At 55.4% G+C, this 25,086-nt stretch overlaps 1 protein-coding gene across 1 annotated transcript; it reads right to left on the bottom strand.

Annotated features, from left to right (window-relative positions):
* Window positions 1–1,134: 1,134 nt before the first annotated feature.
* LOC128821078 (keratin, type II cytoskeletal cochleal) lies at window positions 1,135–11,729 on the bottom strand. The gene is made up of 9 exons (XM_054001950.1): window positions 10,982–11,729; window positions 10,030–10,238; window positions 7,455–7,515; window positions 6,717–6,812; window positions 5,883–6,047; window positions 5,305–5,430; window positions 3,734–3,954; window positions 3,190–3,224; window positions 1,135–2,303 (listed from the first exon to the last, which is right to left on the bottom strand). The coding sequence occupies exons 1-9, from the start codon at window positions 11,366–11,368 to the stop codon at window positions 2,116–2,118; spliced, it is 1,488 nt and encodes a 495-aa protein (XP_053857925.1). The 5' UTR covers window positions 11,369–11,729; the 3' UTR covers window positions 1,135–2,115.
* Window positions 11,730–25,086: the final 13,357 nt, after the last annotated feature.

Raw genomic sequence — 25,086 nt, 5'->3', positions numbered from 1 at the left:
TCCTGGGGGTCGCCCTGACCCAGGGGCAGCTCCTGCCGTTGGTCTTGTTGAACCTCAGCAGATTCCCACAGGACGCTGCTCCAGCCTGTCCAGGTCCCTCGGGATGGTCCCGTCCTTCAGAGCTGTCACCTGCAGCCACCCAGACCAACTACCCTTCCCAGGTCCTGGCAGCCAAAAATTCACGGAGCAGCACTGGAGCACTTGGAAATCCCTGGTAACGCTGAGTGAGGCCCACAGCTCCTCTAAAGTATCCCAAAACCACACAATTCCTGCCCAAGTGTCCCAAAGCCACCCAAGGGATGACAAACAGGGGCACTTTCTCCCCAAACTGGCTCAGAACAGATCAGCTGGGAGGTGCTGGGCTGCGGCGGGGCTGGGTAAGAGGCAGTTCAATTCGTCAAGGATTCCTCACCCCAGAGGAATCAGCATTCCCAAGGGATCCCAAAGCCTCTGGCCCTGGCTCCACAGAGCTGTGCCTCCAGCCAGGGATGTCCCGCCAGGCTGGGACAGGGCTGGGAGAGACACGGCCCACCCTGGGCTGGGCCCAGCTCCCCCCGGGCCCCCCAGGCAGAAGGAATTGTGTCCCTGTTCCCGATGAGCCAGACCCCAGCTCCCAGCTCCCAGGAGGCTCAAACATTCCCACGAGGGAGCCAGGGCTGGGACAGGGAGAGTGGATCATGGCAAAGCTGGGAACAAAGCTGGGAACAAAGCTGGAAAGAAAGCTGGGAATAAAGCCGGGAATGAAGCTCCCCACGTTTCCCATTGCACTGGGACACAGAAGCATCTTTTCCATGCTCAGGATTTTTGCTGTTTTTTTCCCAGGGAATCCAGGTTGAAGAAGGGCTAAAATCCTGCTCCTCCCTCCCATTAAAACCAGATTCCATTTCAGTCCTGAGCTCAAACCATGACTCTGAACAAACTCCCCCCTTCCCTCTGCCCAGACTCCAGGCAGGCAAAATCCAGCCAGGAATGAGCTGTGCAGGCAGCAAACCCCGAAGCCTGCCCCTGCCCACAGCCCTGCTTCAGGTGACAGAGCCAGGGCAGGGCTGGACCTGGCAGGAAGGTGATTCCTGCATCTTTTCCAGAGCTCCTGAGCACCCAGAGCAGCAAAAAGAACTCAGCTGAGACTGGACATGCAGCTAAAAGGGAAACTTTATTAAACGACTCGTGAGAGACATAAAAAGTGTAAAAATCCAACACAAACCCCAATGCCAGGACAGGGCTGAACATCAACACAAAAACTGGGAGCAGGTCCTTGGAGTTAGTTCCCTAAAAACTCTTCCTACTGCAGTAACAATTTCCCTGGTATGCTGAAGACCCATTTTGGCAGGAACAAGGAGCTTTTGGAATGGGGCATCAACTGAACCCTCACTGCAGGAGACTCCAGATATCACTAAACACCCCTAAATAGGGAGTGGTAAACAGAGACACCCAAAAATAGGGAATTTATCTCCCAATTCAGTGGGACACATGGCATTTGAAGCAGTTTTAGATCCCTCAAGCTTTGGGCTTCATTTAAAGAGAGGGAAAGGGTGTAGGAGGTTCTTGAGGAGTTATTTTGCTACAAGGAGCCTGGAACCAATCTGTCAGAGCTGCCTTTGGTCAGAAACAGCTTCAGTCACAGGAGAATGTTGAACCCCAACCCTGAGCCCATTTCCAAAGAAAATAAGGGGAGACCCAAACCTATTTTCTTCCTGGTATATTTTAAAAACCCACAGGGTGAGCCCTCTGCAGGGGTTGAGGAGCCTGAGGGATTAGAGTCTTCCAAATCCTGTTAAGAGGGAGAGAATCTTCTGGTCTTGTGCAGAAGCACAGCAGAAATGTGGGATTTGCCTTTCCAAGGGTGAAATCCAGCCTGGAGCAGGGGGTACCAAGCACAAGGGTAACAGCAGGGATACCCCACCTGCATCCCGGGATAAATTTCACCCCACAGGCTTGATCCTGCTCCCAGAGGAATGGCTGAAACCCAAGAGTGCAGGGTCAAGCCCCGGCAGGCAGGGGCAGGGCCTCAGCACTGCAGGCGTTTTGCAGCCAATTCATCCTGCAAAAGGCTCCAAGACTTTTCCTTCCGTGGTTTCCCTCAGGGGCTGGGAATGCCAAGCTCCATTCTTGGAGTTACTTCCTGACGCTCCTCCGGCTGGACGAGGTGGTGGTGATGGTGTAGGACTTGGAGGAGCCTCCAGAGGAGAACCCGAGTGCTCCGCTGCCCATTCCCGACGCCAGGCTGAGGCCTCCTCCGATCCCTGCTCCCAGGAATCCGCCGGAGCTGGAATATCCGCCCCCGCCGCTGGAGCTGACCACGGCTGGGGTGGGAGAGCAGCAAAGGGAACGTGAGCACCTGGAAACTGCACCCAGCTGGGCACCCTCAGGCAAGGCTGCCATGGGATCACGCAATGCTTTGGGTGGGAAGAACATTAAAGCCCATCCAGTGCCACCCCTGCCACGGGCAGGGACACCTCCCACTACCCCAGGCTGCTCCAAGCCCTGTCCAAGCTGGCCTTGGGCACTGCCAGGGACGGGGCATCTTCTTGGAAATCCATTCCAGGGCCTCCCCATCCTCACAGGGAAGAGTTTCTTCCCGATATCCCATCTAAGCCTCCCCTTTTTCAGTTTAAAGTCCTTCCTTTTCGTCATATCACTCCATCACCCAACCAGGCTCAGGATCCCCTGAGCTTGGAGCACTCATGGAGAGCCCCTAGAAAATCCACGGAGAATCCCATTTCACAAACACACTCAGCTCAACTCCTGATGCCCCAAAGCTGTGGGAATGTGGTTCCCCAATTCCCAGCAGGAATTAAGTGGCTGAAAATCGGAGCCACTGGTTTGGAGCATCCCTGAGTAAGCAGCTCCTGCCCAAGGTCCGGGCCAGGTGAGGATCCAACACTTCCCAAGCTGGAAAAACGCCCTCTGCCATCACCTGTGCACTAATTCCCAACCCAGGGAATGCATTTCCCATCAGTGCTTTTCTATCCATACAAAAATGGGGGGAAAGGAAGATAAATGCTGCCCCAATTCCAATTTCATCCAAGTGAGTTGGAGCTGAGCTCGGGATGGAGCCCCAGCACCACCCCCAGTCCCAGGGTGCTCCCACTGAGGAGAGGCTCAACTGGGTGAACTGGGACACTCTGAGCCCCTTTTCCATGGGTTTGGAATGAGGTGGAACCACTACAAACAACAAAATCCACTCACAGATGTTGACGTTGCCAACTCCATCCCCAGCCAACCTGAAAAGATAAAGACAAGGGGAGGGATTAAACTCAGTCTCCTTGGTCCTGGGGGTGGAGGAGGAGGACAGAGGCAGGGAGTTACTACTCCAGCTGTACCCATGCAGGGAGGATCCCTGCGCCCTCCAGGGCTTTGCTCCAGCCCTGCATTTACCACTGGGGGGGAGGACAGAGCACAGAGGTTCTGTCCTAATTCCACAGGGATTTCCACTTGGAAATGTTCTGCCACAGCATCAAACATGATGGAAACCAATTCTTTCCTTCTTCGCTTATATTGCCCTTTTTTTTTTTTTTTTTTTTTTCCCTCCAGAATCTGCCAGTTTGGCTCTTCTGCCAAAGCGTTTCCAGGACCAGAACTCAGTTTTTCAAAACTTTCCTTGCCTGCATTTCCTTGTGGAAATCAGAACTGGGCTCTCACAGTGTCCCCAGGCAAAGGGAGCAAAGGGCTGGATCCTTCCCAGAGGGAACACGGGGAATCTTTGCTCACCAATCCCCCCAGGTGTCCTCACCTGCTCTCCTCGCCCTCCAGCAGCTTCCTGTAGGTCGCGATCTCGATGTCCAGGGCCAGCTTGACGTTCATGAGCTCCTGGTATTCCCGCAGCTGCCGGGCCATGTCAGCCTTGGCTTTCTGCAGAGCGGCCTCCAGCTCCTCCAGCTTGGCCCTGGCGTCCTTGAGGGCCAGCTCCCCACGCTCCTCGGCCTCGGCCACGGCCGCCTCCAGCTTTGCTCGCTGCAGGGACAGAGCGGCCACATCAGGGGGCTCCTGATCCCTGGAGGAGGATCCTGGGCTCCAAACCTCTGGCTCTGCTGCCCAGATCCCCTTCATGGACATGGAGCTCAACTGGATCCCTGGGTCTTCATCCCTACCTGGTTTCTTGGGCATTAGATGGAGATGGAAACTCATCTCCTTCCAAGGTGTCCCAGAAGGAAGACCAAGTTTCTCTCCACTGGCTAGACTTTTTTCAAGTGATCCTCAGCTTCCCAGTCCCCCACATCCCACAGATCCTTTGGGGCTCAGGAAAGCTCAGGTCTTCTCTGCTGATTTCCCCAGAGTTTTTTTCAGAGCTGGGCAGGCTCTGGCTGAGATGTGGGCAGGTGTGGACTGGAGCACACCTGGAGCTACCAAACACCCACACCCACCCCAAGACCAGCCCTGTGGGGCCCCAGGGAACCCCCAGCTGTGCCCCCACAGCTCCCAAACCTCCGTGTTTGGCACAAAGGGCTCCCAAGAGGCTTTGTGCTCCATCCATTGTCCAAGGGAGCCCCACCAGGACAGCTCTTGGCTGGTGCCAGAGCCTCCCTGCCCTGAAACCAAATAATCCGGGATGAATCACCAGGTTTATCTGGAGCTTTGGGAGCTCCAGGCCAGGCCTAAGCCACGGCCCTGATAAAGCGATAAAACCCCAGTGAAAGCAAACAGAGCTCCCCAAATCTCTGTGTGTGTGCCCAAACATGGTGTTCCCTACTGGGAAAGGGAGTGGACAGTGATCCCAGGAACAGGAGGGCACAATGGTTGTGTGGGGGCCCCTCTGTGTCCCAGGGGTGATTTCCTCTCCCAAATCCACCTTCCTGGCAGGATCACCCTGCTCCCAATGCTCCCCCTCCCCCAGCAGAACTAAAATCCTTCAGGATGAGCAGTGCAGCCACCCCAGAAGGGATCTTAGAGACCATGGAATTGTGAAGGTTGGAAAAGATCTGCGAAATCACCAAGTGCAAGGGGTTCTGTGACACCCAGACCCCTGAAACATCCCGAACATCACAGAATGTCCAGAGTTGGAAGGGATCCACAAGGACCATCATGGCTCAGCACATGACAACCCTAAAAATCCCACTAACCCTGAAATTCAACACTTGAGAGTGTCGTCCAAAGGTTGCTGGAGCCCTGGCAGCCTTGGGGCTGTGACCATTCCCTGGGGAGCCTGTTCAGTGCCAGACATCCTCTGGGGGAAGAAGCTTTTCCCAATACCCACACTGACCCTCCCCAGCCACTCCCTCAGATGCTATCCCAGGTCCCCAGAGGGATCGGTGCCAGATCCCAGCTCCGAGGCCAGAGAAGGACAGGAGAGGGGCAGCTCCTCACCTGGGCCTTGGCATTCTCGATCTCCCCCTGGATCCTCTGGATGACCCTGTTGATCTCCGTGATCTCATTCTTGGTGTTCCTCAGGTCATCGCCGTGTTTCCCGGCTGTCACCTGCAGCGCCTCATACTGGGACAGAGCAGTGGGACACAGAGTGATGGGGTGAGGATGGCAGGGAATGAGCAGGATAGAGCCCCCCCACTCATGGCACAGGGGATGCACGTGCTGACACGTGGAATGGTTTGGCTTGGAAGGGACATTAAAGCCCATTCAGCATCACCCCTGCCATGGCCAGGGACATCTTCCACTGTGCAGGGAACTCCAAGCCCCATCCAACCTGGCCTTGGACACTTCCAGGGATGGGGCAGCAACATCTTCCCTGGGAAATCCATTCCAGGGCCTCCCCACCCTCACAGGGAGGAATTCCTGCCCAATATCCCATCTATCCCTGCCCTTTTGCACAGGGAAGCCATTCCCTGCGTCTCATCACTTCAGGCCCTCTCCAGCTCTCCTGAAGCCCCTTTAGGCACTGGAAGGGGCTCCAAGGTGTCCGTGGATCCTTCTCCCCTCCCAGAGCTCACCTTGCTCTGGTACCAGGACTCGGCCTCGGCGCGGCTCCGGTTGGCGATCTCCTCGTACTGCGCCTTCACCTCGGCGATGATGCTGTCCAGGTCCAGGTTCCGGTTGTTGTCCATGGACAGCACCACCGAGGTGTCGGAGATCTGCGCCTGCAGCTCGTTCAGCTCCTGCAGGAAAACCAAGCCCATTAGTCAGTGAGGTTTCAGGAACCCTCTTTTGGAAGCTCATTAAAGGGAGACTCCAAGGAGAAAAGGGAAAGGGAGGCAGATAAGAATCCCATCAAAATAATTACTAATTAGGAGGGAAACAACCTTGCAAAGCACAGAGCAACAACCAACAGCAAAGCTGGAGCTGTTTATCCCTACTTTGGCAGCAGGGCTGCTTATCCCAGTGTTATCCCATTCCTTAGACAACATCCCAGCTAGTGCAGAACCTGGAGGGGCCAAATTCCAGCACCTCCCTCAAGGATGTGTGTCCAGCTCAGGTAATCCCTGATCTTGCAAACAGTGGGGAGGAGGAAGGAGCCTGGAACAAGCAGCTTTCCTTCATTCCTGTCACACAGCACCACCTCCCCAGCCACTCGTTTTCTTTGTTTTCATACAAACAGCATCTCAAATACAACGTCTGTCCCCTTATGTCTGCAATCCATCCATCCCACATCCCACACAGGGAGAAATCCGTGGGACAATCCACAGAATTCAGAGGAATCACTTCACTTGCAGGCATAGTTTTGCTTATGGAAGGAAAGACTCCATGAATCCATCACCTTCCCCTCGTTCATTTTCCCAGCCAGCATTCCCTGTTGTGCCCCTCTGAAGGAGCACAAGGGTCCTCACCGCCTCATGGAAAGCCCTCAGGAAGTTGATCTCATCTGTCAGAGCATCCACCTTGGCCTCCAGCTCCACTTTGTTCATGTAGGCAGCATCCACATCCTGGAAAAATGAGGAATAATCCATTGAGATTGTGGAGCTTTGATGCCTGAGCCCCCCCCAGCCTCTGATGGATTCCAAAGCAGAGTTCCCCAAACCAGCTCCAGGTGTCCCAGTGGTACCCCAGGGCCTACAAGTAATCTCCCAGGGCACTGAATGCTGCTGGAGAGCAGATCCTGAGAGTCCTGGGGATCCCTTGGATCCCTGTTTGCAAGTTCAGTGTCAGGTTGGACACGGAGACCTCGGGAAAGATCCCAAATAAAGATCTGGCATCATCTCCAATACCCCTGGGACCCGCCACCTCTTCCCTGCATGTGTGGAGACCTCAAGGCCTCCCCTGAGCTGCCTTTGGATGGAATTCTGCCCCTCAGAGCTTCATCAGATCTGGAGTAAACTGTGAGTAGAGCAAAGAGTAAAGTGTGAGTAGGGGCAAACAGGGGGAAGGGCTGCACACACTGATGATCAATCCCAGGGAAGAGCCACGGCTGCCCCATCCCTGGAAGTGTCCAAAGCTGGACGGGGCTTGGAGCACCCTGGGCCCATGGAAGGTGACCCTGCCCATGGCAGGGGTGGGAATGGGATGGATTTTAAGGTCCCTTCCCACCCAACCCATCTGAGGATTCCCTGACCCACGATGATATTCACCTTCTTGAGCACCACGAACTCATTCTCGGCCGCCGTGCGCTTGTTGATCTCGTCTTCGTATCTGCCAAAAAAAAGGGATTTCTGTGAAGTTAGAGCCTGGATGAAAGGAAAAACATCCCAGTGAAAGGTTATCCCAGGTCTCGTCTCTATTCCTCCATTTCCTGGGAGCCAGCCCAGCAATTCCCCAGGGGGGTGCACCAGCGGTGCCACAGGCCTGCTCTGGAGGAGCTGCTCCACACCACCACCACCACCTGGAAAGTGTCCCCTCTCTGCTCTCCCACAATCCTTAAAATTCCCCGTGCTTCAGAAGATTCCTGCTCCTCCTTTGGGGTGGGTCCAGGCCGTGCCTCCACTTTTCCACCAACCCTTCAGGGAGCAAATTCAAAGCAGGAGAGACACAAACTCCTCTGGGCTGATCCCAGCACCTGCTGGAGCTGCTTCCACTCTGCACTTCCCTGCTCCAGACTGCTGGCACCATTCAGCAGGTGTTGAACACACGGCACTGTCCTGGGTAATTAATTACCCTCATTCTCCTCCAAAGCCTCACCAAGTTCCAGTCTTGGTGACTCCCGTTCTTTAGGTGTTCACCCTCAGATGAGGGGCTCACCTGAAAATCTCCGGGGGTTCACCTAAAGGTCTCCAGCAGATAAAAATTCCTCTCCATAGATTTTACAAGACCACCACTGATTCGCAAACCTGGATCTTGGAGCCCACCTGCACCTGTCTGTGCACTCCCAACCTGCCCAAACATCCAGCCCCAACCTGCTCTGGGGATCTGGGAATCCAGAAAGCATCCAAGGAACAGAGCAGGAAGCACTTTGGCTGTTTGGGAATTGTTGCCAGGTTAAGGCTCTTTATTTACATGGGCCCTGCGTGGCCAGAGCTGGAATTTGCCTTCCAAAGCAGGAGCTGCTTCACCTGCCCAGCCTCCCTGGCCCTCCCTCCTGCTCCCACCTGGAATTGTGCCCATCCACACCAGGATTAATGGACGTTGCCCCTCTGGAGGTCAGTGAGCTGCCAGTGCTATTCCAGAGGAATAAATCCCGGGAAGTGACGCAGAGGCGCCACCTCCGCACACAGGGGATCAGCAGAGAGGTAAAAACATTGAATTCTTCCAGAATGGATCATCAAATTCCTCATTTCCTTGGGGGTAGCTCCACCAAGCTGGTCAATGAGCTGGTAAAGCATGGAATCTTGGAATGATTTGGGTTTGTAGAGACCATAAAGCCCATCCCATTCCCACCCCTGCCATGGGCAAGGACATTTTCTGCTATCCCAGGCTGCTCCAAGCGCTGTCCAGCCTGGCCTTGGGCACTGCCAGGGATCCAGGGGCAGCCACAGCTTCTCTGGGAAATCCATCCCAGGGCTTCCCCACCCTCACAGGGAGGAATTTCTTCCTAAATTGTCCAATAGTGTCCCAATACCCCTCTGAAAGCCCAGGACACTCACTCCTTGGAACTGAGCCCTGTGAGCAGCATGATCCCAGCTGGCTCCACACCCTCTCCCACTGCAGTTCCTGAGTTAGGGGCTGGGTCTCATCCCTGGAGCCTTTCCTCCCCTAAATACCATCTGGAAACCAAACCTATGGAAAAGAGGCCACAGGCACCCCCAGAGCACATCATGGTTTAGGTTTTCCATCTATAATTGAGATTTTCTCCATATAAAGCAGGTTCTGCATTCTAGTTATTGCATCCTCACTCCCTCAGCTCCTAATTCCTGCTTTGCTTCTGTTAGCACACAGAGAGTTTGGCTTTCCATGGATCTGTAGGCTACAGGAATGAATCCATGAGTCCAAGGACTGAATCCATGGGGAATGTAACTAAACTTTGGGGTTTAATCCCTCTGGCTGCAAACCAGCTCCTTGCAGAGATTCCAAGGCCGATTGTGGATGGAATAATCAGGCAGGGCTGGGGGCAGCATCATTCCCAAGCAGCTCTTCGGGAATCTCTGGGTATTGACCCTCCCTAAACACACCCTGGGAATTATCAGCTCTGTTTGTTTGCAGTTCCTGCCTGATCCAGTTTGCCAGCTCTGTCCTATTCTTCCCTTCCCTTCTCAGAGGTATTTCCTGGCTGGGCTGGGCTGCCCCGGGCTGGGACAAAGGCCACCTTTCTTCTGGGGCTCCTCCCAGGTGACACTGAAAAGTCACTGAAGAATTGCAGGGCAGCTGCTCCATTCCCTGCCCAGGGAATCAGCCGGGAGCTCCTGTGGAACTCTCGGGGCTCCAGCCACCCCAAAGAGCCACTTCTGACCCTGAGGAGGCCCCAAAGCACCACCTCCAGCCCCAGGGAGGCCCCAGGATGTCACCTCCAGCCCCAGGGAGGCCCCAAAATGCCACTTCCAAGCCTGAGCAGGCCCCAAAGCAAAGCCAAGAGGATGGAGGCACCGGCCCAGGGAGGAACAAGGTGTCAGAAACAACGAGCAAGAAGAATCCAGGCAGCTTCTCTGCACCAAACACCTCATTCCAGGCCAGAAAACATCTCCCTCCCTGGCAGGAGAGCCGGGGACATCCGTGCCCAGCCACTGGCCCAGCCGGCGGCTCCACCACCCCCTTAGGGGGACACTGATACTTTACTTGGTCTTGAAGTCCTCCACGAGGTCCTGCATGTTCTTGAGCTCTCCCTCGAGGCGCCCCTTGTCCGCCAGGAGCCCGTCCAGCTGCCGCCGCAGGTTGCTGATGTAGGTCTCGAACATGGGAGCGATGTTGCTCCGTGTCGTCTTCTGCTCCTGGAGGAGGCTCCACTTGGTCTCCAGCATCTTGTTCTGCTGCTCCAGGAACCGCACCTGGGAGGGAGCGCAGGGGTCGTTTGGGATGGTGGGAGAGAGGGGAGCTTACACGGCAGGGGATGGAAGGACTGGGCTGCAGGTGGGAATCCCGGCCCGGGAATTTGGGTGTTCACGGGAAGCACCAGGGGAGGGTCGTGGAGACCCCGCTAAAGAGGTTGGCTGCTCTGGGACCTGGTTTGTGACTTGGAGGCTTTGGAGGAGTTAAAGAAAAGCAGATTCTGCTGGGCTGATACTTGACAGAAACCTGCCCCAGACATCAAACCCTCCAATTGCTCCAACTCCAGGGCTGGATTCCTCACATTTCGGGGATGCCAGAGTGGGATTTACACAAGGTCAGTTAGTGCAAGAGAGCCAAGCTGTGCAGGGCAGTATGAACAACCGGGGCAGGCTCTGGTTCCATCTGCTCTCCTGGGACAGTCTCTGGTTTTAGCTGCTCTCTTGGGAAAACTCCCTCCAGGACCCTCTCCCTCCCCAGATTTGGTGCTGGGGTGGGGGTGCAGAGCCTGCACCCCCATTTGGGCAATCCCAGGTAAATCAAGGCTGCAAAGGCAGCCCGAGCAAGGCGACCTGTTCTGTTGGCAATGCTTTAATACATCGAATAATAAGAATTATTTGATTGCAGTGGGCAAATCCCACCACGTTCTCCAGGACTGATCCTCACCCCGTTCGTGATTAAACCAATTTTGGGTCCCAGCTACTGTTCAGCACCCCCAGAGCTCCGAGCCCGTCCAAGCCCTCACCTTGTCAATGAAGGAGGCAAATTTGTTGTTCAGGGTCTTGATCTGCTCCTTCTCCTCCTTGCGGACCCTCTGGATGCTGGGGTCGATCTCCAGGTTGAGGGGCGTCAGGAGGCTCTGGTTGACGGTGACCTCCTGGATGCCGCCGGGGCTGAGGCTGCCCCCGAAGCCCGCTCCCCCATAGCCGTAGCCCGAGCGGACGCTGAAGGAGCTGCCCCCTCCCAGGCTGATCCTCTTGCTGGCCGAGCCCAGGCTGTAGAGGCTGGCGCTGCCGAAGCCGCCGGCGCGGCCGAGGCCGGAGCTGCGGCTGGAGGAGACGGAGCTGACCCGCACCTGGCTCAGGGCTGGCCCGGCGGCCGAGCGGGAGCTGAAGGTCACAGAGCGGGACATGCTGCTCCGAGGGACGGTCCGGCTGCCTCGCTCTTGCAAAGCTCGGAGAGGCTGCGCTGGAGCCCAGGGGAGTGAGAGCGCTCCCGCTGCCTCCCCTTTTATCCGTTAGAAAAGCTGGGCTTGGCCCAAGGGCACCGCAGGGATCGTTTTACTGCTCGGAGCTGGGTGTGCCTGGCCGCATTCCCACCCTCCAGCGGAGAAGGGAAGGGCCGCGGGGAAGGGACAGGACACACCTGGCGCCGCGTCCCCGCTCTGCTCCTCTGCCACCTGCGGGCTGAGCCCCAGCCCTGATCCCCGTTCCCTCCGGACTCGCCGTGCCCAGCCGGGTGTTGCAACGAGCAGGGGGGGCACAGGGAATACACATGGATTTGGAAGTGCTGCAGGCGGGCTCTCCCCTGGGCACGGCCCAAAGCTGATAAAGGGGCCCCGGCGCCAGGTCCTGGCTGTTTAATATAAACCAGGGCACTGCCCGGGCCCTGCCAGCAGTACCCAGATCCTGCCAGATCAGGGGGGCTGTATTTGCCCTTCCCTCTCCTGCTAGTCCCTCAAATAAATCCTCCAAACCGAAGTGGGTTCGGAGGGTTGCACCCACCCAACATTTAGTCCACACTCAAAAGGAGACAGGATTAAAATCCTGCCCCAGCGTTCTGGGTCCCTGCTTGAATTTTGGAGTTCTATGAAGAAAAAGCAGAGGAAAAAATTGGGTTTCAGGGTTTTCACCATTTCCAAATAGTCCCAGAGGGCCTCAGCCCTTCACTATCAGGTCGTAAATTCCCCAGGAGATTTCAAAGTCTGGCCTGAAAGTGTCACCCTTCAGCTTTTCTGTCCCCAGGACAGGGAGATAAGGCTGGTTGCAAACTCAGCCTGCTCAAAATCCACCCGTCCTGCTCTGGGGGGAGAGGAGAAGCCTGGCTGCTACAGGGAAATTCTCTTTTTAAAGAGGGAAAAGGGGGAACTCGATCCAGGAAGAGAGATGGGGCAGGATTCCTGCAGGATTCCTGCCAGCCCTGCACCTGGCTTGGCTCCCACCATCACAGGTTGGACTCGATGATCTTAGAGGTCTTTTCCAGCCTAACTGATCCTGGGATTATAAAAATAATCCATGGAGTGCAAACAAAGTGGAGTGTTACAGCCATGCCCTGCACCTCCCCTGGGGCTGGAGGACAGGACAGGGATCTCTCCATCCATGCACAGCTGGGAGCAGGGCAGTGTCCAGCCTCACACAGCCAGGCTGCTCCTGAACAGCGCCGGGATGTCCTGAGGAGGCAGGGATGGAAGCTGAGGGTGGCACCGGCGCTCAGGCAACAATTCCCACGCGGCTCTGGCTGTCAGCAGGCTGGATTCCAGCCTGGATCACCACACAGGGACTTGTACACAACATGAGAGAGGCACAGGAGGAGCAATCCAGGCAGGTGAATCCCAACCTTTTGCCACAAAGGCAAAGCTGCTCCCAGCAGCCTCCAGGAATCCCAGTTTGGCACTGGGAAGCTGGACTTCAGCCTGGATTTGGGTCAGGGTGAGCCCATCTTCAACCCAAGTCCAACCCTCCGTCCCTGCACCACGAGCAACCCAGGTGGGATCAGGAAGCCTCATCCCCTGCTTGCTGTTCCCAGTTTTGCTCCCTTCCCCCCCTGCCAGGTGGATGTTCCCCGTTTGAGCCCAGGCTGAAGCCACGTGGCCACCAGAGGTGTCCCAGGGTTTGTTGTGTTGTTATTCCATGGCAACCCGGGCTTGCTCCACAACTGCTCCGACCGGTAAATTCCTCCCAGCCCTAGTGAGTGACCCCACGGATGGGGTTTGGTGACACCGAGCTCACTTTTGACTTTCTGGGGAAGTGATTTCCCTGCCTGCCATGCTGGGAGTCACATCACCCTGGCCCTGCACACCTAGGACTGGCTCCGGCGCTCCCAGAGCAGCCAACCCCCCACAAATGATCAATCCCTCCACGAATCCTTGGGAAAACAAGCCAGGCTCTCAATTCCAGCTGGAAAAAAAAAAAACAAAAACCTAACTAACTCAAGTATTGTAACGGAAGAGGAAAACCTTTACAGGTGAGTGAAATTATGCATTGGGAATGTGTTCTTGTGGGGTTTCCACACCTCCTGTGTTATCCCAGGGGGATCCCTCCTGCTGCCTGCCTGGATTTCCGTGTTTGGATTGATTTTTGGGAGCAGGAGCGTCCGTAGGTTCTGCTTGCACAGGCCCTGCTGGTGGTTCCTGATCCAAAGGGCTCTGGCCCTGGATCCCACATCTGCTGTTCCAACACCTCCCAGTGCCTGCGTGGGCTGGTGGCTGGGGATGGATATGGGATGCTGGGATCAATCTCCGGGCTCAGGGAGGCGGGAGGCTCTGGGGGATGGCAAATCCCCCAGATGGCACTCAGGGCTGTCAGAATTCCAGAATCCCAGGATCACTGAGGCTGGAAATGCCCTCCCAGATCGTGGAGTTCAAGCTGTGACCAGTCCCCACCAGAGCCCTGAGTGCCACATCCTTTGGATACCTTGTGGGATGGGGACTCCATCACTGGAGTGCCTGACCGTCCTTTCCATGGAAAAATTCCTCATGACGTCCCAAGAAATTCTCCTGACATCCAATGGCACTGCCAAGCTCTTATTCCTGCTAAACCCACCCAAAATCAATGGGAACACAACAGCACCTTTCCCAAGATCCTGAAGATTTCCCCACACTGCAAACCCAGATCCATTTCCAGGATCAAAGCAGCCTCACTAATCAAAGTTTCCAGCTCATCATAATTCCTGTGAGCAGAGGGAACTTGTTCTCCTGCATCCCAAAGGCAGGTGTTGGATGTCACCAGGCAAGAGTTGGCCTCGATGATCCTCGGGATCCAGCTCAGGATATTCCACAACTGGAGGATTATCAGGATGAGGTTTATTAGGTTTATCAGGGTTTTATGGATTCCAGGCCCATTTCCTGTGTCACCGGGCCATAAAGTCAATGGAATGACGCAGCTCCAGCCCAGAGCTCAGTGACAGGGAGTGCCCTTCCCAGCCTGGCAACAGCTGCTGATCCACAGGGATCATCAGTTCCAAAGGTTGGTGCCTCCTTCCGGGCAGCACTCGGGGCCCTGTGTCCCATTGGATGTCCTTTAAATGGGGCCTGGTTTGGTTTTCTGTCCCTGCCCTGCAGTGATTCCTGTGAGCCTGATGGGATTCCCCCGGGAATCATGGAATGGCTTGGGTTGGAAGGGACCTTGGGGTTTATGCAGTGCAATCCCCTGGCCTGGACAGGGACACCTTCCACCATCCCAGTCACACACTCTGAGCTTTATCCACACAACCTGGATGGGCCAAACTCCTCACATTCCATGAAGTGGCTTTTCCGAGGACCTGAATTCCCTGCTGTGGCCTCTCCCTGCTCCAGAGCCTTTGGCAGAGGCCAGTGGATTGTTCAGGCTGCAACTTCACGTGGATTTACACATGGAAACCTCATTTTCCTCTCCACTTTTCCAGCCCTGCACTGGGACAGGAATCAGGGCTCTGCCAGAGGCGGCCAGGTCTGGGCTCACCCAAACAGCTCCAAGGCTTCCAGGAACTCATTCCTCATGCAGGAAATCCTCATCCAGGCATTCCTCATCCAGGAAACCCTCATCCAGGCATTCCTCCTGCTGCAACACAGCAAAACCCAAATATGAATTATCACAGGGACCAGTAGGAACAGAATCATGGGATCATGGAATCATAGAATTGTTCGGGTGGGAAAGGACCTTAAAGCTCATCCAGTGCCACCCCTGCCATGGGCAGGGACACCTCCCCCTTCTCCCAGGCTGCTCCAAGCCCTGTCCAACCTGGCCATCACTTCCAGGGATGGGACAGCCACAGGTCCTATGGGAAATCCACTCCAAGGCCTCTCCACCCTCACAGGGAGGAAATTTTCCTAAATCATTCATCATTCTCCATGAGCCCCAAGGTCCCCAGGGTGCCCAGGGCACTGTCTCAGCTTGCCCAGGGTGACAGATCCAGCTGTGTTCCCAAGGCTTCCCACAAGCTCCTAATTCCCTCCAGGCACTGGGGGGATTTTGGGGTGGCCTGTGCAGAGTCAGGAGTTGGAATCTATAATTTTCATGGGTCCCTTCTATCTCAGGTTTTTCCATGATTCTATGAACAACTTGGACACCCCCAAGGAGTTCCTCCTGCTGGAGTCTCTCCCTCCAGCCCCTTCCAGGTGCTCAGTGCAGCGATGGGGCTGCCCTTCCCCCATGGATGGAGCCCCACATTCCTCCTGCCCTCCTTGCAGAGGAGCTTTTCCACCCCCACTGCTCTGCCCACTGCCAGGAGCTCCTGGACACACCAGGAAATCCAGCCCAGGATCCTTCCCAGGGATCCTTCTGGGGGACATGGAATGTGGCCTGACACATGGGGAAGGTATCCCAGTTGTGGGAGTCCTTAAAATCAGAGGGTTTTGGGAAAGCTGCAGCAGGCAGGCCTCAGAGACAGCAGAACTGAGATCAGAGCTGGGCAGTAGCTGTAAGATTTGTCAGCAGAAAAATTATACAAGAAGTAGAAAGTAAGGACAAATAGAACAATGGTCTGTGTATTAATGCTTGTCTAGAATAACCCCCTAAGTTATAGAAAAGTACATCTAGTGAGATATTAGGAAGTTCTAAGCTTAGGAATGGAGCTCTGTGTTTTAAGGCTCACGAGCAGGCATTGCATTGGAAGGAAGCGAGCGTTGTTTTAACCAAAGGAACGTGTGCTTGCAGTGGTTGGATAGAACAGGTGTCAATATGCTTTTGCTTCGTGTGATTGGTCAAAAAGCTTTTAAAGTAAGTTGTAACATTCAGTTCTTTGTCTGCGTTGTTCTGTGAGCTGCTGGCATCTTCCCACTGCCATAACCATGTCATGAGACTGATGCTGGAAAACGAACAGCTCGAGCCGCGTTCCTCAGCAGTCCCGTCCCGTTCAGGATGTGACACAGACCCCTGGCCAGCAACACCAGTATTCCAGCTGTGCACTTTCCCCCTCCCCAGCTCATTGGACAAGGGCCTAAAGCTGTTTTTTCCCCTTTCCCCCAAATGACAAGACCTTGTGATTACAAGAAAACCTGAAGGAATACAGATAAATATAGTTATAATTATGGATAATCATCATCACCTGCATAATTTTGACATGAAAGTCGAGAGTCCCTCCCACAGCCAAAGCCTTAAGGAAAAACAAACAAAGAAATTAAAACTTAATTCTCAGCGCTGGGTGAAACTGCCAGCGCTGGGAATGCTGGGCTCCGTTTTTCTGGAAAAGACCCATCTCAGGAGAGGATGGAAAACTCCTGTTTGGTGGATTGGATTGGCCACCAGGTCTAAACAATCCTCACTAGAATCAAACAATCACCCCAGGCAAACAATTCTCCAAGCACATTCCACGTGAGAAGAACAAGGAGCAGAAATAGAAATTGTTTTCTCTTTCTTTCTCTCTGTGCACCTCTATGAAAAACCCTGAGAGAGAGAGAGAAATGTGCTTGGCATTTGGCAAAGGGAATGGTGGGCAAGGACCCGGGGTCTCAACATCTCCCACAGAATCCAGCGCCATCCTCGGCCCAGGGAGGACACGGGATGGAGCTGCTCCTCACCCTCTGCCACCAGGAGGGAATTCCAGGGTCTTTGGCAAAACCAAACAGATTTGTTGTCCATGGAAAAGGAACTCAAAGGTAAACTGTCCTGCAGGAAGGACATGGGAAAGGCAGGAGTAGAACTGGTGTCATCTCCCTCACTCCCCAAACACCGAGGGACATGTCACCAACATGTGGCTCCAAAGATTCCTTGGAATCTTGGAAAAACTCCATCATTTTCAGGGCAAATTGTCCTCCTGCTCCAGAGGGTGGACAGGATCAGCCAGAATTCCAGAGGTGGCACCCCTGGATCCAGAAGGATGAGGGATGACCAAGGGTTTGTTCACCTCTACATGTTTTCTATGTATTTCTACATGTTTCTACATTTTCTATGTATTTTCTGCATTTTCTGCATTTCCTATGTATTTCTACATGTTTCTACATTTCTACATGTTTTCTATGTATTTCTATGTATTTCTTAAATACCTCAGAAATTCTAAGATATTTGACTGGTCACAACGGGAGGCTGAAGGACCTTCCCAAAGCAGCTCCAAGCTGAGAACCCAGAGCCCACCGTGGGGCAGGAGAAGGAGCAGGAGAGCAGAGGGGCTGGGGGAAGGAGCGATGCCTCCGCCCCGTGAGTCACTGGCTGCACTGGAGGGACGGGAGCAGAGCAAACAAAGCACATTTTACAGGGATTTTACAGCTGCTGTAAGCCCTGAGTTATCCCAGCCTCCGAGGGGCCAATCCGGCTCACAGGGGGTTCTCCTCCTGCAGAACTAGGGAGAACCGAGCTCCCAAATCTGGGATTTCAGCCTTCCCACCTGTCGCCCCAGTCAGGGATTTTATCTCGGCATTTTTATCTCAGCAGCAGGAGCTGCTCCAGGCCCAGACTGAACCCAAAGGTGACAGTCGGAAGCTTCCAGAAGGAAGGTGCCATTCCCTCCTTTGCTCTGGTCTTCTCCAGGGTGGAGACCTGGAACCAGGAAGGACGGTGGGAGCAAAGGGCAGGATTGCAGCCTTGGAGCTGCTGCAGCCCAGCCCTGGTGCTGATGGAGCAGAGGGTGGGGCCCGTCTGTCTGTCTGTCTGTCTGTCTCGGGCCCCTCCTAATCAATGCACTCAGCGCTGACAACAATAATTACAATTATTATTGTAATGATAATTGTCTTGGACCCGCCCACACTGCCGAGGACATCGATGCCGCCCTGGGAGGGGAGGGATGAGCAGGTCCAGCATTCCGTGGAGCAGGGGCCACACCTGGAACCCTCCTCCAGCCCCAGCTCCCAGCGGCCTCACACCCACACCCACCTGCACCCCAAAGCCAGCTCCAGCCTCGAGCTCCACCTGTGGCACTTCCCACCTCCCACGGGAGGAAAAGGAGACAGGGAAAAGCAGTGAAAAAGAAGAGTTTTCCATGATGCCCCATCCCTGGCAGTGCCCAAGGCCAGGCTGGACGGGGCTTGGAGCAGCCTGGGACAGTGGCACGTGTCCCTGCCATGGCAGGGTGGGACTGGATGGGCTTTAATGTTCTTCCCACCTGAACCACTCCGTAATTCCATGCTGAGAATGTTTCCTTCCTGCACTCCGTGGGCTCCAGAGCTCCTCAGTGCAGGGAAGAGCCTCTGCCACCCAAAAACCGGGCCAAAACAGCCCCTCCAAGGCAGGAGGATCTCCCTGAGTGCTCTGGGTGTGACTCAGCACCTCAGAATCTGAGCCCAGGAGTTAAAAGTGGGGATGACTCAGCCCTGGTCTCTGACTTCACAGGGATTACAGGGTGGCCCTGGCACACGTCACACACGTGGGGACAGCCACAGGCCTGGGGCCACGTCAGCCCAGCCTCGGGGGGCAGGAGCAGCGGAGCAGCAGGAGATTCCTGCCTCTGCCTCTGGGTGCTGGCTCGGGCCTGAGCCTGCATCCCGGGCTCCAAACCCGCCGGGGCACACACTCGGTGCCAGATTCCCCTCCGAGGTGCATCAGGATGCCTGGCAGCTCCAGGAATCCACCAGCCCCAAGAGTGCCCCTCTGCAGGAATGCCAGGGCTGGGGCTCCTCTCCGCCCTGCACCACAGCATTGGAGATTTGGGAAAACGTCTGGAAAGGACTGGAAAAGGCTGTCCAGCCCTGGCACAGCTGCCCGGGGCAGGGGTGGAGGCCCCATCCCGGGAAGTGTTCAAAGAGAGAATGGATGTGGCACCCGGGGACACGGGTTTATGGGCACTGGGTCCGAGGTTGATCCTGGATGTCTTTCCAACCACAACAATCCCACGATTCCATGATTTAGGAAGCAGGACAAGGCACCCCAGGGATGCTGTGGTGAGGTCTGGCCATGGCCCAACACCTCTTTTACACAGCCACAAAGGTTCTGGTAGCACAAGGGGAAAAGTGGGAGATGGATCCAATTCCCATAAGTGGCCAGGAAAATATGGGAAAAAATAGACCTTTTTCCTGGTGATTTGGGCATGGAAACTACAGGCACAAGGCCCTGGTTCCCCAGCTGAGGTGCTGCCACCCTGAGCCCACCAGAAATTGTCCCTCAGTTTGTCCCCACACTGCCTCCAGCAGTGGCACTATCCCCTCTCCCTCTCCCACCATCCTCTACTCCCAGTGGATGAGCCCAAATCCTCACAGGGAGAAAAACCCATACCCAGAGATATCCCACCCCTAAAGTTCCTGCTGCTACACAGATTTTGGGAGAGGAGCCGCTGCAGGCTGGGATTTCTCTGACCACAAATCCCCAAACGGGGGCAAAAGGATGCTCCTGCAATTCCAGATGCAAACATCCTCCTCTAACTGTCACTGGGATGTCACAGGCCCTTTTCTAACCCAAAAAAAAAAAAAAAAAAAAAAGATCACAGTGTACTGAATGCACAGAACCTGTTGCAAAACAGGGAGCTGGCTCCCGAACCTCCCACAGCTCCAGAAGAGCCAGAGGCTCCAAGAAGCCACAGCAGCAGCTCCTTCTTTGTGCTCCAGAGCCTGGGAGTGACACCCAGAGCAAACAAAAGCCTCATTAAAGTGACACAAGAGCCCGTCGGGATCGGAGCTGGATCTGGGTGCTGCTGAAGGGAATGAAGTCATTTACACCGGTGGGGATTGGGAAACACCAAGCTGTAAATCCTCCCTGTGCCTCTCATTCCTGCTGTTTTTATTAGCGGGATGTTGGGAAAGGAGAAGCCATTTGCCAAAGTAACAGGACTGGTTGTTGCAGAGGGAACTGGAACGTCCAGGCTCCCAGTACAGCCCAGAGTGAAGAGCATGGACAACAGAAAGAGCTGGAGATTCATGGAATGGTTTGGGTTGGAAGGGACATTAAAGCCCATCCAGTGCCACCCCTGCCATGGGCAGGGACACCTCCCACTATCCCAGGCTGCTCCAAGCCTGGCTTTGGACACTGCCAGGAACCCAGGGACAGCCACGGCTTCCCTGGGAAGACCATTCCTGGACTTCGGGGTCATTTCAGGTGAAAAAAGAGGGTTCGGAGATGAAGCAGAGCCCCCTCAGCACCCCCAGCGTGGGCAGCAGGGGAGGGGGGGGGGGGGGTTCTGCCCCTTTGCCCCGTCAGGTGAGACCCCACCTGCAGAGCTGCTCCCACGGCAGGGGTGGCACCGGATGGGCTTTGATGTCCCTTCCCATTCCAGGACTGCAGCGTTTGATCCCATCAGGGAGACGCTGCTGGGGCACTTCCAGCTCCCAGAGCTGGATCCGCTCCCGACCCCCCGGCACAGCCACGACCACCCAGCCCCTTTGCCCAGCGGGCAGGGCCAGCAGACCCCCGCAGGAATGGGGGCGTCGCACCCCGCCTTTAGTCCTTTCTAGGGTTGTTCTTTTTCAATACCTGACATTTCCTGGAAACTCCGTGAGCCAAAGCTCAGCTGAGTGGGAAACGCTCCGTTTCCTGGGAGCGAAGCTGCCGTGGGCAGGTCCCGGCCGGCCGGCCCAGCCCCGCGGGACATTCCTGGGCTCTGACGCCTGCTTGGGGCTGAGTTTCAGCTTCTTCTCCGCGTTTCACCCAGAAATCAGAAAGAGCCTGATTTGGGATTCCAGAAGAAAGCAGGGAAGAGATGCGGACAGCTCTAGGCAGGTGCAGAAAGCAAGGAAAAGAGGAGGTGGGAGTGGGAATGGGACACGAGAAGGGAGAGAAGGGAGGAGTGAGGGGGAGAAGGAACAGGTGACGGTAAGAGAAGGAATAATGAAGTGGGAGAAAGAGCCCGGGAAGGTGGCAGAGCTCCCCCCAGCCACCCCCCAAACCAGGGTACACAAATACTCCCACTCTGGCATCAAATTCTCCCGTTCCCACAGCCCGGTCCCAGCACGGGCAGGGGAGAAGGGGAGGAAGGGCTGCAGCGTCCCCTCCGTGCTCTCCTCCTGTCCCTGCAGCATCCCTGCAGTGTCCCCCACCCTGTGGCTGCAGTGCTCCCTCTCTGTGCCCACCTGGGGCTGGGCACTGTCCTTCGAGGGCCATGGACCTCCTTCAGCCCCTCTGTGCCACCCTGGCATGGCCTGGACACGTCCCCAGCCTGGCCCCTTCCCTTCCCCAGAGGGACCTGCAGAGAGGGAACAGAGCAGAGCTGAAGGAAGGGGCTCTCAAAGCCCCCAACCCAAACTGAGCAGTGCCCAGTCCCAAACTGGAACCTCCAAGCCCAGCCCCCGGTGGAGCAGGAAACGCCTGCCCCGCCCAGCCAAACTGAATAAAACAAACCAAACCATTTCACAAAAGAAATCCTCTCCTTCTTCTGTTTCTTTAAACCTGAGCTGACCTCGGGGAGGCCCCAGCAGCAGAACCAGGAGCTGCCCTGCCCTGTCCTGTTGTGGCCACAGCACTGACCACTCCCTGTCCCACCTGTGGCCACAGCACTGACCACTCCCTGTCCCACCCCTGGCCACAGCACTGACCACTCCCTGTCCCACCCCTGGCCACAGCACTGGCCATTCCCTGTCCCACAGCACTGGCCATTCCCTGTCCCACCCCTGGCCACAGCACTGACCACTCCCTGTCCCACCCCTGGCCACAGCACTGACCACTCCCTGTCCCACCCCTGGCCACAGCACTGGCCATTCCCTGTCCCACAGCACTGGCCATTCCCTGTCCCACAGCACTGGCCATTCCCAGCCGTGCGTGACCAGCCCAACACAGCTCCCATTCCAGGGACAATTCCCATTCCAGGGACAATTCCCATTCCAGGGGCAGCTCCCTTACCTGGCTCCTGCTCACCCTCTCCTTCCCTCCAGAGCTCCGTCAGTCCTGCTCTACCTCCTACTCAGATCCCTTGGGGCTGATTCCCAGTTTATTCCTCATTAATAAACACCAATTACTCAGGGAGCCTTGATAAAGCAATGATTCCACTCTGCCTGAATATATTGAGCCAATAACCCTGGGAGTTCCAGGTGCTGGCAATAACCCCCAATGTCCAGGGAAGGGTTCCAGATTTCCCAGGTTTGTCCAAGGGGCTTGAAGCACCTTCAAGGCTCCCTGTGATGGTTTGAATCTCCCTGTGCCCAGCCCTGAGCCTCAGCCCCCCAGAGAACCACACACGGTGACACGTCCGGAGTGGGAGATCCTGGGATCACTCCATGCAACCACAGCAGGATTCAACCCAGCAGGCTGGGAGTACACAGGGAGGTGTGCACCCCCCAAAGAGGTCAGCTGGACGGGGCCGGAGCCTTCATCCCTTTCTCCACCTTATCCCCACCTCCTTTGTCCCTGTCCCTCTCCAGCAGGATTTCTGTGCAGCCAGGAAGGCTGAGAAGCCCTGGTTTGGGGACCAGGCCATCCCAAACTGAACCAAACACCTGGCCAAGGAGGAGCACCGAGAACATCAGGAGGAGCAGGACGTGCCTGAGTCAGCTCGGCCTCTCCCGGGGCTGGGAGGGCAGCAGGGGCAGCAGCGAGGGGCAGGAACTCGGGGGCAGATGCTGAGCTGGGGCCAGGTCCTCCCTTCTCCGGGAGGGAGGAGCCGCAGGATCCTTCCCTACAAACACCAAAAATGCCCAGGAGCAGCACCACGGGCACTGAAGCCAGGGTCCCCCAGCGTCCCCCCTCCACGGGGCTCCCCTGGGCCCTCTGCTCGCCAGGTGGGAGAGGCTGAATCCTCTTCCAACACATTCCATGTCACCTGCAGATCAAACCCATCCTGCTGAAAGGGCACAGCACTTGGAAAACCCTCATCCCTCTCAAAGCAGAGTGGCTGTAGTGATCCCAGTGAAAAATAGGGTTCCACACTGCTTGTCCCAAGAATTAAAGGCAGTTTTCATCCTGAACCATCCACCATCCTTCTGCACCTTTCTGTGGCAGAGGGATTTTGGGCCCAACTCCAGCATCTAATCATGGAATTATGGAATGGTTTGGGTAGGAAGGGACCTCAAAGCTCATCCCATTCCACCCCCTTCGGCTAGTTTGTGTTGCTCCAAGCCCTATCCTTGGACACTTCCAGGGATGGGGAAGATGTGGGACACAGGACACAATGCTGTGCAGGAACTGGGAATCAAAAGGCATCGAGATCCACTTGGATCCCATCACCTGGAGAGGCTTCCTGGGCCACTGTGCACTGGGAGATGCTCTTTGAGCCAAACTTGTTGTTCCCACGGGCTAGACCTAGGTTTGGAAACTTAATTTCATGGAAGAAAAAGGATGAGGGAAAGAACAGATCCTTAGAGAAGAAAGGAGCAGGGATTGATGCTCAGACAGGTGGGATGACCTGGGATCATGAAAGATCCCACGAGGATCAGAGCAGACACTGCTCCCAGCCTCTACTGCACCGAAGTGCCCTCATTCCACCTGCTTCCCTCAGAGGGACTGAGCTTTCCCAGGGCTGTCCCGAGTGCCCTCAGCACCAGCAGCAGCCCCAAGGCCAAGGGTGACCTCTGACCTGGTGCCCGTTGGGATCCGTCCGTGCCTGCAGCCACAGAGCCACCAGGAAGGGATAATGTCACCCACAGAGCAGGAGCCGCGAGCTGTGGCTGCTCCCAGACTGGAATTTGGGCTTAATAATTAAAGTAAACCATCAGGATTTCCGTGAGAAGTCCTGCCAAGGACCCACTGAGCGAGTGACCGGGTGTGCAAATGCATTTTCCCTGGAAAGGATGTTTTGGGAAGGTGGACAGGGGAAAACCCCCCGTTCCTGGCAATATATTGCAATTCCACCTGAAGGAAAGGTCAAACCCACTGGAACAGGTCCCCTTCCCTGGGAAGTCCTTCCCAAACTACAGCTGCTCCTCAGCAGACATTTCTTGTCAGAGCACAGATCCAACCTCACCTTGCCTCACCTCCCTCGGAGGGGAAACCCCAGTGTGGAGCGGAACCAGAGCAGCAAAGCAGCAGCTTTCCCACGAAATGGAAATTGGGATGGCCAGAGAAGACCATCCCCCTTCCCAAGGATGCCACAAAGCAAGGTGCAGATGGGAATTCTTCTTTCCCAAGCTTCGCAGGAGAAACAGAGCCAAAGCAGAAACCCCGTCCAGGCTGGGTTTGCACCAAACAGGGATTTAAGGGTGGAACCCAGAATCCATTGAAATTCAGAGGGGTTTTGTGTCTCCAGCTTTCACAGGGCTTCTGGGGAATGGGGATGGGGCAGTCAAAGGTGGACCTGGGCACCTGAGATCCACCTCGGGTGCAGAGGTTTTGAGGGTCTCTGCTGATGCCAGAGCAGATGAATGAATAACCTCAGCACTCTTGGACCCCACTCCCAGGGGTCTCAAAACCAGTCTTATGTTCCCTAAACCAGATCTATCTTCCCAAAAGCCAGACCTACCATTTCTAAAAACAGATTTATCCTCCCTGAACTCAGACCTATTATCCATAAACTAGACCTAACATTGCTAAAACCAGACCTGTCCTCTCTAAAGCACCTGAGCACCAGACCCATCCACGCTGTGCCCCTGTGGTGACAGAGCTCCAGCCATACCAAGCTTGGGATGCATTTTCCAACTCCTTCTTTAGCCAATTCAGACTCTTTATGGTTTTAAACCCTCCTGTACTTAAAAAAAAAAAAAAAAAAAAAAAAAAAAAAAAAGAAATAAAGTATTACTGTTGCTTCCTGAAAATTTGGGCTGGAAAGCAGCCAGGGGCTGATGCCGGCTCCCTGTGCCAAGTCCTTGTGCAGAGCTGTGCCTGGAGCAGTCCTTCCCAACCCTGGCACCTCCAGTTCCTTTCCTCACCT

Source organism: Vidua macroura, chromosome 34 (genome assembly GCF_024509145.1).
Source record: "Vidua macroura isolate BioBank_ID:100142 chromosome 34, ASM2450914v1, whole genome shotgun sequence".
In the NCBI taxonomy this organism is placed as follows: domain Eukaryota; kingdom Metazoa; phylum Chordata; class Aves; order Passeriformes; family Viduidae; genus Vidua; species Vidua macroura.
The sequence above is the reverse complement of the archived record's forward strand: the minus strand, read 5'-3'. Positions and strand labels throughout refer to the sequence as shown.